Source organism: Trichosurus vulpecula, chromosome 9 (genome assembly GCF_011100635.1).
Source record: "Trichosurus vulpecula isolate mTriVul1 chromosome 9, mTriVul1.pri, whole genome shotgun sequence".
Classification (NCBI taxonomy): Eukaryota; Metazoa; Chordata; class Mammalia; order Diprotodontia; family Phalangeridae; genus Trichosurus; species Trichosurus vulpecula.
Window position 1 is genome coordinate 139,281,373 of NC_050581.1, and position 17,844 is coordinate 139,299,216.

General features: G+C 41.6%; 1 protein-coding gene across 1 annotated transcript in view; it reads right to left on the minus strand.

Annotated features, from left to right (window-relative positions):
- The window catches only part of VOPP1 (VOPP1 WW domain binding protein), a 194,284-nt gene that overhangs the window by 25,346 nt on the left and 151,094 nt on the right, over positions 1-17,844 (minus strand). Inside the window, exon 4 of the mRNA XM_036739332.1 lies at positions 7,628-7,764. Within this exon, the coding sequence (XP_036595227.1) occupies positions 7,628-7,764 (137 nt within the window). The remainder of the gene's footprint in view (positions 1-7,627; positions 7,765-17,844) is intronic.

Sequence of the window (17,844 nt, forward strand, 5' to 3'; positions counted from 1 at the left end):
CTTGAACCCACGCATGTGACTACTCCTAATCCAGTGACTTGCCCGTGGTTTGCTTTGGTGATAAGAGGAGCACCTACTTTTCAGGGTTGTTATAAGGATCAAATGAGATAAAATTTATAAAGTGATTAGCACAACACCCAGTACATAGTGTGTGTGTGTATGCATATGTATGTGTGTATATATAATATATACATCTAGATGTATAATAAATATGTATACATAATAAACACATATTTATGCATATGTATATATGTACTTGTATACATGCACACATAAATGTGCACATGTGTATGTGTATATATATTGTGTGTGTATATGTGTATGTGTGTGTATATATATGTGTGTATATATATATATATTATATATATATGTGTATAAATGCTTTTCTTCCCCTTCTCCTACTACAACTTACTGCTCATGAAATCATAGATTTAGCACTGGAATCTTACAAATAAGGAAACTGAGGTCCCAAGGTCACACAGGCAACAGTCCTCTCCACTGCAACCCCTTTCCCTTGTTCAACTTTTGTCTACTCGATATTTGTCACCCTGCTACCTTGCCCTAACCCAGGGGAGCAGGGGAATCTACCAATCCACTCTCCTTCCTTTGAACTTGGAGCACTTTTGTGACAGTGCTTTTCAGTGTAGTATCTCCAATTTATCTCAGCATATCTCATTTGTACATCCCCTTAATAAACGATGAGAGTTGGGGTTGTTTTGCCTTTCTTTGACTCCTTAGTGCTTAGCACTGTAGTAGGCACTTAATTAATGCTTGCTGACTTGCCCTATTGACTAAGAATTTTGGTGCATGTATCTCATCTTTCCTTCTAGACAGTAAGGCTCTGGAGGGCAGGGACTGCCCTGTACGTCTCCACGTTCTCCCAGCGCAGCACTTTCTAATTGTTAGGCACTCAACTGATATTTCTGGAATCAACCATATGGACACACGCACAACCAAGGAACTACCTCGAGCCAAGGGTACCATCTCATTTTCACATTTCATCTTCCCACCAAATTCCATCAAAGAAATTAAGTCACTAACAGGCTGGTGACAAATTGAACACCATCATTTTGTTCAGGAAATGTGAGATTTAGCAACTCTCACAGAAAAAAATCCTTATTTCCAAATACTTCACTAGTTTGTTGGGGGCAGTGGGAAGTGAACAAGCTGCTCTTGCCAGTAAAAAGGATGAACAGGAACATGAAAGGACTTTTGTTCATCAAAAAAAAAAAAAAAAGAAAATCACAGGCTAGAAATGTGTTTGGTTGGTACAGGGGGAGTAGCAATGACTCACTGGTAGCCCAACTATTATATCTTTCGGTTAGAGAAACTGAGGGGTCAAGCCTTTACTTCTCAGTGGGTTCTATTGTACTTTTTCATTCTAAACCTGGACTATGTGTAATTTTGGTGGGAGGAGATTGCCTGCAAAAGAGGGATGGTAGAGTTTCTGCAGCCTTGAGAACTGAGTTGGCCTATAGAAATGATATCCCTTTGGGGGTATCTTGGTGCAACTTCATGGCACCTGCATTCATTCTGAATCCTTGACCCATATCTGCTTGGCAAATGTACCCAAAGAGATCTGGAAAAATACCTGTAGTTTCTGCCTTTACTGCTTCATTGGGTAGCATCTCACTCCCTACTAGCCCTGTCTACATTCATAAAAACATCCTCTCCATAAAAAGCCCCCAGAATAGCTGAAGGGCTTGGTTATTTTCTCCTATTAGAATGGTGAGGAAGGCCATACAGCTTAGCCATGGCAGAAAAGATAGAAAAAGATATGGTGTGCCAGGAAAGTTAACTGGCATTCCTGGTCCTTCACAAGAGGCTTGTATTCAGCCAGCACATGGGAGAAAAGAACAGTGACATAAGCAACCAATACTCATGTTTGTTCAGGTGATTATAATACAGGGAACCAAGAATGCACTAATATGAGCTGGTGAGAGAAAAGAAAGAGACTCTCTTTGGAGAATGGCAACATGGCTACAGAAGTTTAGGGATGCTGAATTTCTCCTCTCTGAGCTCATCCTTCTAGGGCGGAGGCTATTCTCAACCTCTCTGGTCTCAGGATCCCTTTATGCTCTCAAAAATCAATGAGGACCCCCTGAAAAGTATCTAGCTATTAAACATGTTAGAAATTAAGTTGTCAGTATTAGTATGAAAATAGTGTTGATATCATGGACCCCCTTTGACAGGGTCTCAGGGACTCCTGTGGGTTCCCAGACCATACTTGGGGAACCACTAGTCTAGAGTTCCATCCATTCTCAGAAGGTGACCAATTAATCAACAACCATTTATGAAGTGCCTACTGTGTGCCAGGCACTGTGGTAGGCACTAGGGGTACAAAGACAAAAGTGAAACCATCTCTACCCGCAAGAATCTTACATTCTAACAGAGAAACAGTATGCACATATATTACCTAGGTATAGATAAGATACATACAGAGCAGATATAATCTAACCTGTGGGGGTGAGGCGGGGAAAGTGAAGCACTAGCAGCTGGGGATATCAGATATAGCTTCATTCAGAATATGCCACTGGAGATGAGTCCTGACTAGGAGGGCATGTCCTCCATGTGTGTCCCCAAGGGAAGCTCATGAGTCTGTGATCAAGTTGTCCATGTTCTCATGTTGGAAACCTGGCACATATCCAAGCACTGGGAATTGCTTTGTGATAACTTTGTGCCTCTAGGGGAGCAGTAACTAGGTTCCTGATCCCATCAGAATGCTCATCTTTTGTCATCCTCATATCTCCTAGCTAAAGTCTTTCTTATATTTGAAGACCCATTCCAAATACTAGCTCCACCAGAAGACCTACTCTCATTTCCACCAAACAGGATAAACTCTCTTCCTCATTTGGACCCTTCCTGCACCAAACAGAACTTTGGACTACCTCGAAATTATAACTATTCTTGTGTTTGCCTTAGTCTCTGTCCTCAAGAACTTAACATTCTAGTAGAAGAAATATGTCTTACTTCTCTTTCTATGCCTTTCAGTACCTAGGACAGTGCCTTGCTCATGGTAATAAGTAAATACTTCATAAATGATCAAAAGATTCTTAGCTGGAAGTATCTAGTCCAACTTTTATATTTTGCTGGGGGGAAATCAGAGCCAGAAAATGAATGACTTGCCTAAGGTTATACAGATAATTTTTTTTAAAAAGCCTGGATTTGAACCCAGGGCTTTTGGTTCCAAATTATTCCTCAGAAAGTAACCAATCAATCGATCAAATCAACATGCATTTATTTAAATGATTATTATGTGCCAGACACACTGTGTTAGGCTGTAGGGATACAAAGTCAGACAGAGAGAATGCCCGAGGATGAGAGATGGCCTGTCTTATTCATGGAACAGTCAAGAGGCCAGTGTCACTATATCAATGTGTAAGAAGATTGGAAAGTTAGGAGTGAGCTAGGTTATGAAAGGGTCTGAATGCCAAACAGAGCATTCTGTATTTGATCCTAGAGGCAACTGGGAGCCATTGGATGTTTAGGCTTATTGTCCTCATTTGCACAGCTCCCTATCAAACGTGATAATCAGAGAGATATCTATTTGGAGAACTATCACTTGGCCAGAACACACTAAAAAATTATCTTTTAAGGGATGACCTCCCATCCTCCCAACACTATTTTTTATACACTTCACCAGATCTTGGGCCACAGCTCTAATTTCTGTAATTTGTTCATTACAGTCAACCCAGATGATGCAGGTAACTTCCTGATAAATATCCAAACATTATGGTGCTAGGAGATCCAGCATTCTGATTCTTTGGCATTGGTATTTGACAAAGTCCCAAGTAGAATTACTACTTTAGAGTCACAGGATGACAGAAACAGAATTTGAAGGAACCGATTGGTTCAACTTCCTATCTTACAGATGAGGAAACCAAGGCTCCAAAAGTTGGGGCAACATGCCTGAGTTCACAAAGGTATTAAGTAGTACAACCAACCATCAAAGGTCCTCTGATTCCATATTCATCACTCATTCCAGTGTACCAAGATGTCTCTTCTCATATAATGGGGAAAATGGTTGTGACCCCCCAATGAATGCCCAGCTCTTGCCCAGGAATAAAGGAAGAGGGCATAATAATTCATGTAGCAAAGAGAGTGGGATTGGGAGAGCCAAAAGGAGATCTCTCTTGTCTGTATGCTCCCCTTGTCTGTATCTATCATCAGCACTATCTTCCTAACTATGACTTCAGAGTGAATATCATCCTATCAGGATAGGGACTGGACCTATGATTTCATGAATATAGGGAGCTCCTAGACAAGAACACTCTCTCTAGCAATGGAGATTGGTACCTTCTCTGTAACCCAGAGTTATAGAGAATTACCCAGGGCACTGAGCGGCTAAGTGATTTATGGTATGTATCAGAGAGGTGAGTTAAAATTCAGGTCTTCTTGGCTTGCAGGGTAGCTCTCTATTAAGCCATGGTACTGCCACTCACCAGGACAGAAGAATAATGTGAAAATGCAACCTCAAGTATATAGAACCAGAAGGATGCCCAATTCAGTTTGCATTCTCCAATTCAATTCAACTCAGTGAAAGTTGTAAGGGTTATTATGGAGGGGACCCTTCTGATTCTGAGTTTTTACAAATCTGCCAAGTTCTTTAGCTCTTCCTACAAGGAACATTTTAAAAATTATGCCAATTTTCTAGATGAGGTCTGGTGAATTCATTTTGCATTCACCAAAGTTAGTAATTTCTTATTATGTTTAATGCATGGTGCTAGCCATCACTTCCCCGAAATGGGTGATACCACCTCCTGGGGCGGGGGGGCTGAAATGCCAGTGGGGAGGCGGTAGTAGTTTGAAATGATACAATTAAAAAAAAAACTCTTAAAGGGTTAAAGAAAGTAGATTTCCAGGAGGGGTCACTGAGTAATTTTTTTTAAGGGGCCAGTAGGCCAAATAAGTTTGGGAACCTCTACCTGTCCAGCAACTAGACAAAGATAATTACTCCATGATCATTGCCCTCAAGGCATTATTAGTCCAGTAGGGGGAGATGGAGATTCAGGAATATAATGAGCTCTGTGATCAGCTAAGTGAGGTATGTTTCCATCTGGGAAGATCAGGAAAGGCTTCTGAGAGGAAGTCACGATGGAGCTGGTCTGTGATGTGTTCACAAGATGTCAATCAGAAGAGCTGAGGTTGGGAGGAGGTCATTCTAGACACAGAGAATGACTGAATAAAGGGAGAAGAGAATAAGCATTTATATTGCACCTACTATGCGCCAGGTACTGTGCTAAGTGTTTTACAAATAGTATCTCATTTGATCCTCAAAGAGCCCAATGAGATAAGTGCTGCTACTGTTCTAACTTTACAGTTAAGAAAACAGAGGTTAAGTGGCTTTCCTAGGGGTCATGTAGTTAGTAGGTTGTGCGCACGAGGTGGGAAACTACGGGACAGGTTTGGAGGAAATTGAGTCCATTTTGGCTAGAAAATCAGAATAATAAATTAAGGCTGAAAAGTTAGTTTAGAACCAGGTTGGGGGCGGGGGAGAGGAGCTTAAAATGTCAGGCTAAGGAACTGATGGCAAGGTCCCTGAACTCCATTTTAACCAAGTATCCAACCTAGTCCAGGAGATAAGCAGGAACTATTTCTTGGCAAAATCAGCCTTCATCAGTGGAGTGGCCTAGCAACCTGAAGAGATGGATGAGAATAGGGGTTAGGTTATGGAGAAATGAGGTTATGTAAGACGGATGTATATTCAAATGCTACCTAGTTATAACTACATCTGCTTTAGGGTATGTTCCCTATCTCAGGTGGTTGAGACTAGGATAGTACCTGCTGGTCATAAATCTGTGCTTCTTGGGAATGTGAAGGAAAAAAAAATGAAATAGACTCTGCCCTCCAGAGGTTTACATTCCACTGGATTAAAAGAATGGACTAGATAGTAGAGACAGTTGAGGCAGGAGTGACTATTACAGCTACTGTGATAGTTGAGGTGGGTGGTAGTAAGAGTCTTGGATAATAGAGGGTGACAACACGGATGGGAGAACAGACAGAAGGGAATGTATGCAGTAGGCAGTATAGAGGTGAAACTGATGGGAATTATTGATGCTTGAGATGAGAAGCAAAGGTGAGAAGAGCCAATTATCCCAGAGTTTTGAAGGGGAGAAATGGGTTGAATGATGACAACAACATCTTATCCAAGTTCTCTGGCATAATGGACATTCATACGGACTAGATTATGCATTTTGTTTTCCTCTTGGTGACGACTTTTGTACAGATTTATGTGGGATTTATTTTTTAGAAGGGACAGATATCTGATTTAAGTCAGTATTAAGAACTCTTGTGGTGGGGATTCTCTCCACCAATGTAGATCAGCAATTGTAACTTAATCTTAGCAGTTTCTTGGAGCATTGAGAAGTTAAATATAAGATATTTGATAACTAAATGTGAATGAATGAATGAATGAATGGACAAATAAATCTATGCTTGCTGCAATATCTACATTGTTTCCCAGCAGTTCCTTTTGACCTTGAGAAGTTAAGTATATTTGGTAACTAAATGTGAATGAATGAATGGACAAATAAATCTATGCTTGCTGGAATACCCACATTTTTTTCTAACATTTCCTTTTGACCTGTAGGATTTGATCTACCCAAGAGTATTCCTGAAATAACCATCATGATAATAACCATAGTTTCAATGGCAGAATCATAGGTCTGCAAACAGAGATAGTGAATGAATTAAGTTCCAGTAAAGATATTCTCTGCATCCCATGTAAATTCATATTTTGCTATTCAGCAGAGGCCATCATCCTTTCTCCTCTCCAGTGACACTAGCTTCATTGCTGTTCCTTGCATGACACTCCATCTCCTAACTGTGGTCATTTCCAATAGCTGTCCTTCATGCCTAACCCTTCTCATTACAGCCTTCTGGATTCCCTGGCTTCCTTCTTCAAGTGCCACCTAAAATCCTACCTTCTATGAGAAGTCTTTCCTGATCCCCCTTAGTACCTTTCCCCTGTTATTATCTCCCACTTATCCTGAATATAACTTGTATGTACACAGTGGTTTGCATGTTGTCTCTCCCATATGACTGTGAGCTCCTTGGAACTTTGTGGTTTAGTTGTTTTCACTCCTGACTGACTCTGTGATCCTGTTTAGGGTTTTCTTGGCAAAGACACTAGAACGGTTTCCCATTTCCTTGAAAGTAGGGACTGTCTTTTGCCTTTTTTTTGTCCCTAACACTTAGTGCAGTGCCCGCTACATAGTAGGTGCTTGTTAACTGACTGACTACAAGGTTCAGAAGGAAGAGTAAACCAGCTTTCACATGTATTCAAAAAGTATTAAACCAAGTTTGGGGGAAGAGTCAAAAGCAAGTCCTTCCTACATGAATTCTTATGCCCTCTTCCTTTATTCCTGGGAAAAATCTGGGCATTCATTAGGGGCCACAGCCAATTTCCCTAACATATGAGAAAAGCCATGCTATGAAATAACCTTCCAACCAGTACCTGCTAGGGAATTTTAAAAGATGAAGCTTGACTTTATATTCATTGTGTGTCATTGCGTGTGTGTGTTCTGCGGCATCATCCTCCCACAAGCCCTACTGATGCCATACAAGATGAATGAAAGTATACACTCAAAGGTAAGAGAGAACATGACAGAGATAGTTGTTGGCTGACCTGCTGTTGGGTTAGCGGGCTGCCTGGTGTAGGATACATTAAATGTTGGTTCTTCAACTAGTGGTGGAGGGTACATCCTCCTGCGAATGAAGAAGCCAGCTCCACAGCAGAAGAGAACACCCATCATCAGAAGAAACCTGAAGGAAGAGGAAGACAAAAATGCAGGTTGGCATGGATTCTGGGTTGGAGATCGGAGTGGAGGAGGGAGAGTAATGCAGGAAAGGCAGGAACCCAGGGTGCTCCTGAAAGATGAAGATCACAGCTCCTCAAAGAGTATCTTTGCTTCACCGGTGAATCCCCTTGGGACACACTCACTGTCAACATAAACTACCAGAAACACTACCTATGAAGAAGAGGGCCATAGGGGATCCAGAACAATCCTGGTAGACTCATAGTATTTTACCCTCAATGGTAGTACTGTCCTGTTCTAAGAAAATGTGTAGGGCAATGCTCAGATTCTGAGGTGTTCTTGATCCTTGGGATCTAGAGCAGGGTTGCTAGGCAACATTATGTGATGAGTTTTGCGTGGCTTGGGGAATACGGAGCCAGGCTTCTCTGCCCATTCATTTGGCCTCTGGACCAATGTCACCAGCCTAGTCAGAAAGCTTCAACATGAGCACAAACTTGAATAGCTGGACTTGAAGGAATGACCAGGACCAAATTCCCTCATTTTTTCCTTTGACCTTCAACCCTAAGATTAAAAAAAACATATCTTTTGCCCTCGCATCATCTTCATTGCTGAGTATATCCTTGCCCCTCCCTTATTCAGAGAGCCATTCTTTTAAAAGAATAAGGAAGATTAAAGAACAAAACAAAACTAGTTCCACAAAACTAACCAAGACATCAAATGAGTCAGTCAGAAAGGCCAAAGATTTTAAGTAATCAAAATATGAGAAAACACTTGTCATGTCATGTTTGGGTACGCTATTCTCCAAAACAAATCAATCTTGTTGCCTACTCAACTTTCCATTCTTCTGCTGCAAAGGTCAATCAATATAACTGCCTGCATTTTTCTGTTTTCCCCTCACTTCTTAAGGGAACAGAGCCTTTGTTGAGAAAATAAAAGGCCCTTTTTGTTGAGAAATAGTGATTGTGATTGATGACCTGAAATTATACATATGTGTATATTTAAACACATTAACATTTAGTATTCATTGCTAAAAATCTCAAACTTTGGGTGGGGGGATCATCAATTTAGGGTCATCAAACCATAGTCCAAACCCCTCATTTTGAGTAAACTGAGACGTAGAGAGGAAAAGTGGCTTGCCTAGGGTCATACAGATAAGTGTCTGAGATAGGAGTTGAAACCATTTCTTTCTGATGCCCAGTACATTGATCTGTCTCCTAATTCTATGATGCTTCTAGTCATCAGGAAAAAGGGGGGAAAACACATAGCAAGTTGTCTCCCAACATTAGGATCAGTGTACCATAGTTTGATGGGAAAAGCACAAGACTGAAAGTGAAAGCCCCATATTCCTGACTGAATTCTTCCATTTCCTAGCTATATAACCACAGGTGAGTTACTTGGAGACCCTCTGTGCCTCAGTTTCTTCATATGAAAAATGAGGACTTAGAAATTTTTTACTCCTTGCCTCATTGGGTTATTTGAAAATGTCAAAGTACAACGGAAACCTAAACATTCTTATCCCTGGTTTTTGCTCTTCAAGTAGCCAGCAATGATGACTGGACCCAAAGGTCCAATGTGAACTATTCCCTAGAGCCACACTGTACCTGCCAAATCATTATATCAGTGTGATACTAGGTCCCCATGATTGGCCCACATTATATTCTAGAGCAACAATCTACCCTAAAGAAGATATGAGAGTGAAAGAAAACAGCAGCAGGAAAGGAAAAAAAAAAACCTTTGCAGAAAAGTTCTGATGAGGTCAAATGCAAATCATGAAACCTCAGTAGGACTTTTCATTACAAATCTATCAGCTCTAATGAAGGAGCGGAGCAGTCACAGGTCACAGATGGATCTGAGGCATGCTGGAGGACAGCCTTCAGGATACTCAACTAAAAATTGATATGTTTTGGTTCTCTCTTTGTCTGATCTACCCTCTTATATGCAATCCTGTAATGCAAATCCCACAGACAAGATGCTGGGATCCCAGAGTGGAACTGCTATTCCTTTAAAGCCTGACCTCCCCAGAGTGGACTCAATGATAATCATACGGGATACACCGAGCTAGCGTGAAAAGAATTTAATACCTGAGCAAAGATTAGAGTTGCCAGTGATTTCTGCTCAGGTGACAGCTGACTTCCCGCAGCACGCAAGCTACCAGTCACTCTTGAAGCCAGAAGACCTGAGATCAATTTCAAGTTCTGACACTCACTAGTCATGTGATCACGGGCAAGTGCTCTGAGCCTCTCAGTTTCATCTCCTGTAAAATGAGGCTAACGATGCTTGTACCAGCTCCTTCGTAGGATTATCGGGAGGAAACTTGCTTTATACATTGTAACGTATTATTATAGAAATATGAATTACATAATCATATTGGAATAACAGATTTAGAGCTGGAAGGGACGGTCGAATTTGTTTGACCAAACTCCTTCATTTCCTTCCCATTCATTATCAGTACTCCTGCTCAACAGGAGCTGGAAACTGTAATAACTAAAGGGAGGCACGTGTAGAAGGGACCTTGGATTTGCAATTAGGAGGACCTGGGTTCAAATCTCAGCTCTGTTCCTCCTTGAGCATCCCTAGGCAAGTTCCTTTACCTCTATAAGCCCTGGTTTCCTTGTCATTAAAATAAAGCAGGTTGGTCTAAATGGCCTCTAAGGTCCCTTCCAGCTCTGAAGCTTATCACCCTATGGTCTCCAGTTATGATTCTTTCCTTGACATAAGCCCCAACTTATTTCAGTTTCTCCTCTCATTTTCCCAGCCCCCGACAGGTGAAACAAGACATTGTCATATCCATCCGAAGAACTAAAGAAATTCATACCGGGGCTCACTGTCAGTTTCTTCAAATGAATTTTTTTTTTAAAAAAAAGTACACTGCAGGCTGGAGACAGGGCCAGCTAACAACTATCAAGAGAGAGTTATGGGCTGAGATACTTGTCAGTAGATATGGTCGCTCATTCTTGAAGGCAAGAGTCCTGAGCAGAATGCATTTGAAAAAAAAATGAGTTGATGAAGAGAAGGAACATGTGGAGATGAAAAATGGGAGGGAAAAAAGAGATAAGGGAAATTTGAGAGAAGAGTAGAGGGAGTTTAATAAGAAGCTATAGTTCTTTGAAATGCTATGAGTTATGGGTTTGATTGTTTGTGAGATATTCCTTTTCATTGTTAGTCCTGTCTTGGAGATCTTCCCAGAATTCAGAAGAGCAAATGTGCCTTTTCTATCAGTCTATTGTACTTTGCAAACCAGAATACAGCAGAGACCAGCCCTTTGTTTCCTTTCCCAATAAATGGGTATACTTCCATAGGATGTGAGCTGCATTTTCTAATCAAGGGCGGTACTCTTCCCTCTTGCTTTCAAAACTCTGTTGTTTTGGATCAAGGACAGATGACCTTCTTAAAGTGAAAGTGGAGAATTTCCTGGACAGTTAGAGGAGCTGAGGGAAATGCTGCTGCCTAGGAGCTGAAGCCAGAAGGGAACTGTTGCAGCCACTGCATTGGGCCAGCCACGGTGTTTCAGCCCAATTCAAGACAAGGGCTGTGTATGTCTAGTACATGTAATTGGTGTAGGAGCAGTCTACAATGATAGGGTTGACCTTTACACCAGAGGGTGTCTCAGGAGGAGTCAAGTGATACCTTCCTGATTGGGTCATGGCATAGTGGTGGCAGTCTGGGATCTGTAGGGGTTTGGGAGTCAGAAAAACTGTTTGAATCTTGGTTTTAATATTAACAATCTCTGTGACTAGGGGCAAATCACTTAACCTTTCTGAGCCTCAACTATCTCATTTGTCAATTGGGGATGCTTATAATTACAATTCACAAAGTTGTTGTGAGAGAAGTCCTCAGTATGAATATATGAAAAGGATTTTATTAAGCTCTTATTATAGGCCAGGTACTGGGCTGGGTACTGTCTCAGCCTTCGAGGAGGTTACAGATGGCCACCCCCCACCCCGTTGGAAAGTTACAGCGATGGAGAGGAAATGTAGGGTAGTAGATGGAAAAACCCAATCCAAGGTCAATGGCAGAGCTGATTTGATCATGGCTCATGACTCTAGAACTACAGAGAGGTGGGGAGAAAGTGCATGCATGAAGAGGTGGTTGAGGAGCCTGGGGAAGCCAAAGAGGAGGGAATGCAGTTTTAGGAACCAGGCCTTTCCTACAACAGTGTTCTGGGGAGTCACCCATCAGGAGAGTGGGGCCCCAGGATGGAAGCCCTCTAGGGGATGTTCTCTGATGTGGGCTACAAGGTGGTTGGTGGGACAGTTACAGAGGGCTCTGGTGAAGAGGAGGGAATATAGCATCGATAATCAATCATCATTATCGTCTTCAAACCCTGCTGGACATCTTCACTTACAAGAAGGGAAATCTGTCCCATACGTGTCACTTTATTACATCTGATTTGTCTATTGCCACATCTGTAGGTTGCTACAGCCTGCTCCTGGTCCAGTAGATCCAACACCAAGAGAAAGCAGGTCAGTGATTAGATGCTGTGGGCTCCGGCACTCACATCTCCTCGGTATCCCCTGCCCCTGGGGCTCCTCCCTCCCTTTGGTTTGAGAGGGTAGGTGGTGGACACTGCAGTACTCTTCCAAAGCCTTCTAACTCTCTATCATTTCCCACCTGGCTGTAGGATTTCATTATGCTCCAGTGCCAGATCCTCCATCTCTACTCCCCTCCCTAGGTTAGCAGCTTCTTTTATGTGTTTTTATGTCTCCTCCCTTTAGAATGGGAGCTCATTGAGGGCAAGACCTTTTCTTCATGTCCTCAGCACTTAGTACAGTGCCTGGCAATAGCAGACACTTAATAAGTGGTTATCGAGTCTTGTGTACTTGATTAACATTTATGAGGCCTTTTCTATCCCTGTAGGGAACATCTGTGTTAAATGTGGGTATGGCAAAATATAAAAAACACCAAGTTTCAAATCGGAGGACCTATTTTTGAATCCCAACTTTGTTAGTTACTGCTGCAGGGGACCTTGAGCAAGGCACAGCTTCCATGATTGGACCTTGGTAAGGTTCCTTCCAATTTCAAATCCTATGATCCCTCTAATAATTATGACATAAAACCAGAATATTGATTTTTTTGGGGGGGGGAGGGGAATCCCTGTAAGAATCCTGACATAAAACCAAAATGTTGATCTTTTAGGAAAAAAAATCCCTTAAGATTCTCACAGGGCAACTCTCAATTCTAATATAAACTTATCTCAGACTTGGGGTAACTGAACCTCCTACACTTTATAGTAACTTCTCTGTATGTCTTGGCCAGCTTCTTTAAAAAGGGCCCCCATTATCTGGTTCCCCTGTTTCTGATCATATTAACCAACATGACCAACAGAACAAAAGGCAGCCAAATATCTCTGCCAGGTTTGTTGTCCTCTTGTGGAATTAGAGATCAGTCAGGAAAACTGGCTTGTGTGATATAACAGAAAGACCACTGACTCAGGAGTCAGAGGACCTGAGTTCAAATTCTGCCTCTGATGTCTATTGACTTGGGACACATCATTGATTTTCCTCATCAATAAAATAAGGAGTTGGACTAGGTGGTCTCTGAAGTTTCTTCCAGGCATCTATGATCTATGATCTTAGGAGTCCAAAGCCAAAGGGGTGATGCTGTGGGTAAAAGACCATTTAGTCCAACCACCTCATTTTACAGATGAACGAACCGAGGCAGACAGAGGTTAAGTGACTTGTCCAAGGTCACACAGGTGGCAAAGATGAAATTTGAACCCAAGTCCTCTGACTCCAAATCCACTTCCCTTCCTACTCTATCATACTTCCTACACTCCTTCCTTCGGCCATATTTCTGGTCCCTTGAAAGCAGACATAGTCTGTTGGGACCACATCCCCATTTTACAGGCATACAGCCCTCTCTCTCCAGGATACAGTACCAACTCCCCCACAGGACTTTTTTCTACCATGCCCCTGCCCTGGGCACCTTTCTCTCCATCCCTGTCTCCAACCTGATTTTCAGCTCCTTTTTATGCATTATCTTTCCCCATTAGACTATAAGCTCCTTGAAAGCAGGGACTGTGTTTTTGCTTCTATTTGTATCCCCAGCACTTAGCACAGTGCCTGGCACACAGTAGGTGCTTAATAAATGTTTGTTGGATGATTGACTGATTGACTTGAGCATGCAAACTTGTGTTTTCAGAGGCTGAGTTCACTTTCCCATAGTTACAGAGCTAGGATTCCAGTGTCTCTGTGCACTAAACTCCCTTCCAACACCAATATTCTCTGATTCTTTGGAGTTGTAACCCACTAGAACTGCTAAGGTTTAAGTATGTTATCACTACCAGGGTTATTTGTATTTGGCTGGAACAAAGCGCCCTAAACCAAAGAAACAAATCTCTAACTGGGCTTTGTTGGGCATCAAAGCAGGAGAGGGCTATTATAGAAGGACTTAGAGCCTATAATTGCTCCCATCCTATGTGGGAAGCTGGCCCCCTGTCACCTCAATGGCTATGAGGGAAACCACCTTAGGACCAAGGAGACTGTAACTAGCACATTTAGCCAAGGTAGCAAGTAGACATGGTAGGTGCCCTCCAGCTCAGGGTACAGGCAATTTCGAAAATGGTTTTGCCTCAAATAGATTTATTTCTGACCTATATGGAAAGAGAATCTATTGATGGTAGAGGAGATCAGGAAAACTAAGAGCACTAAAATAAAAGGAAAAACCTGAATAACTAAATAAGGGGAGGGGGTGTCATCTTATCTTTCAGGAGCTTCCCTTAATCACACAAATTGGGGGGGGGAGTGCTATGTGAAGGGGGAATTCTGTGCAAATTGAAGTGGTTGCTGTTTAGGTCTCTTGGGATGGAAGCTCTCAGGCTTTGTGAGGCTTATCTCTAGTGATGGTGTAGCCCAGTCCTTAACTAAAACACTAGATTAATTATAGACAGAAAAGTGATAGGAAAAGAGACGTGGGATGGAACCTAGGTATCTTTTATTCCTTGGGCTTTCATGATGTTGCTCTCTTTTAGCCAGCAACCCTGAGGGTCTTCCCATCCCAATTTGATTTGTTTTTTATTCACTGAATAGGCATTACCTCACTCAAAGTGAAACCCTGAAAAGGCCTTAGCCTAAAAGGGCCAGGGTCTCCCATGGTATCCTGGGCCATCTCCAGTCGTCCTGATGAATATCAGGTCACTGGACCCAGATGGCTCTGGAGGAGAAAGTGTGGCTGGTGTCCTTGCACAGCCCTCCCTCAAATCCAAGTCAACTGCAAGTCATGTCATCATTGCATCATGGTCATCTTCAAGAATAAAGGACAAACACAGCAATTCTTTAGTCTTTCATGATTCCACTCTCTCCTGCTTCTCCTCCTACCTATATGAATGTTCCTTCTTCATCTCTTTCATTAGATGATTTTAAGGGTCCTTTTAAAGTATGGGTTTCTGCCAGACTCTTGTGTTTTTTTTCTTTGTATCCCAGCACTTTAGTGCAGTGACTGGAACATAGTAGGTCCTTAATATGGCCTGACTATCCATTCCTTTCCTTGGGAATCTTACTCCCTTCAATTATCATTCTATGCAGATGTCTCTCAAGCTATAGACTCTGCCCCAAATTCCTCCACATCATCCATGTTCACAATCTCAGTCATCTTTGACTCTTCCCTTTTCTCTCTAATGTCTCAATCCAACTAGTTGCCAAATTCTGTTGAAGCTTATGCATTGGTACGTAAGCTCCTTGAGGACAGGGGGCAGGGTGGTCTTTCTTTCTAAGCATTCTCAACACTTAGCATTGTGTCTGGCACAGAATATATAAACTAAATATAAATATATAATATATTATATATAATATGTTATATTATATATAATATATAATATATTATAATAATATATATTAAATATAAACTAAAGGTGTGTTGACTGATCCTACACATCCATCCCCTTCCTCATTATACAGATATTACTCTGGTTTAAGCTCCTATCATCCCTTGCCTGCGCTATTGTAACATTCACCTAACTTGTCTTATTGCATCCAGTCTAACCTTAATACAGCTGCCAAAAATGTTTTGTAATGTTCAGATCTTACCATCTTGCTCCCCTACTTAAAATCATCAGAGGGTCCTCATTGCCTATAGTAGAAGCCCAATATATGAGGACCTCCACAGTTCAGCTCCACCCTACCTATTTGAGGCAATGTGGACTACTACTTCTCAATCACATCCTCCTGTCTCCTGCTTCTTTCCAACTTCATCTCATGTTGCATTAATCCATCTTTTGTCCCAGTGTTCCAGCTCCCATCCTGGGGCCCCGAGCCCATAACTGGTAAGAGCTCTCCAACTCTAGTTTGACCCAAACCCTCATGCTGGTCTCTGGGCATCTTTATGCCATGTCACCTCACCAATACCCTTTCCCCAGCCTTGCCTCTTTCAGCTCTCAGAAAAGTAATCATATCAGTACTACCAACCTAGGAAATGGCTTGTCAATCAACTGCTCTATGCTTTCATTGGCCATCCCCAAGACTTTTCAAATGAAAACACTCTCCCGTAGCCACCACGGTTTCCCATGAGATCTGTCTTCCCCATTAGAATATAAGCTCCTTGAGGTTAGGGACTGTCTTGCCTTTTGCATTCATGCCCCTAGAGCTCTTCATAGAGGCTAATATGCAGTAAATATTTAATAAATTGCTTTTTTACTGATGTGGAAAAGCTATCCATTTCTGATGGCTGGAATGCAGTATCCCCCACCTCCTCTTGTCTCCACCTACTGAAATCTTTCTCTTACTTCAAGGTTCAAGCGTCAACTCTTCTATGAAGTCTTCTCTTTTTATATCTCCTTTTTTTTCTTCCCTTCATTCAACCTCCTGCTGAAAGTAATTTTCCTCCTCAAACATTCCTGGAGCACGTTGTCTCGGTATCTCCTTTGCTATTATTATATTCTATCTCATATAATTTTTATCTGTGTAATTTTTATCTATTATTGTAAACTCCATGAAGGTAGAGATGATGCTGTTTTTCATTTTTATATCTCCAGTGCCTAGCACAATGTCTTTGTAGGTGCTTGACAGATGTTTTCTGTGTAAGAGAAAGTTTCTTTTATTTCCTTCTTCCTCAGATATGCCCAAGTATCCCTGGCATATGGGACAGAAACAACAACCAATAAACCAGTATTTTGTTTGCTATGACTCACAAAATCAAACAAATTCTTAAAGAGACACTTCCACCCATAGCCATGATTCTTGGATTCTGAAAACACCTAATTGCAAATCAAGCTCTGTTTCTTAATTGGACATCCCATAAAGATGCAGCTTCATCCTGCCTCGAAACTATAATTGTATCCTCTCCCCCTCAAAGTGTACCATCATTGGCTCCTGAGTGAATCCTTTAACAGTGGCACAGAAACACAGACAGGGAGTTACCAGCACCACTGTCCTAAAGATAACATCAAGCAAAGAGGTGATAGACTCGGGATGCAGAATGAGACATACATTTTTGGACATGGCTGATGTGGGAATCAGTTTTGCTTGACTATGCATATACTATGCATATCTATTACATGACTTTTCTTTTTCTTCTTTTTTTCAATTTTTTTTTTGTGGGGAAGTGGGAGGGAGAGAAAATAAATGCTTACTTTTGAAAACACAAAAAATAAAATGCAAAAACTTCATAGGCAAAATACATAAGACTAAGGAAATTGTAAACTGTTGGAAACTAGAGTGCAGGCATTCAGCCTTTCTCATTTCAGTATCTGCATCCGTGCTTAGCACAGTCTTATACATAACAGGTACTCAATAAATATTTGTTAAATTGAATTAATTCAGTGTAAAAAGATTCCTAGGTGACCTGCAACTCAAGATGATGAAAATTAGTATGTATCTTAATTTGCTGAATACTAATTTCTCTAGCTACTTAGGTTATTCAGCAGTAGCTCTACTTGAGAAATTGGTCAAGAGGAGAATATGAAGGAGTTTCTCATTTTCAGGCATTTCAGGAGTTAGGACTGACTTCATCGACAGCCTCTGTCCTAGCTCTGGAAAGCTAGGTGGTCATGGATTCTAATAGGCTGTGTCAATAGACATCAGGTGGTGGCAGGTTCTGTCAAGCTAGGAAGGCCTTGGGCGAGGGTTATGTCTGGGGTCCAAGGCCCAATCAG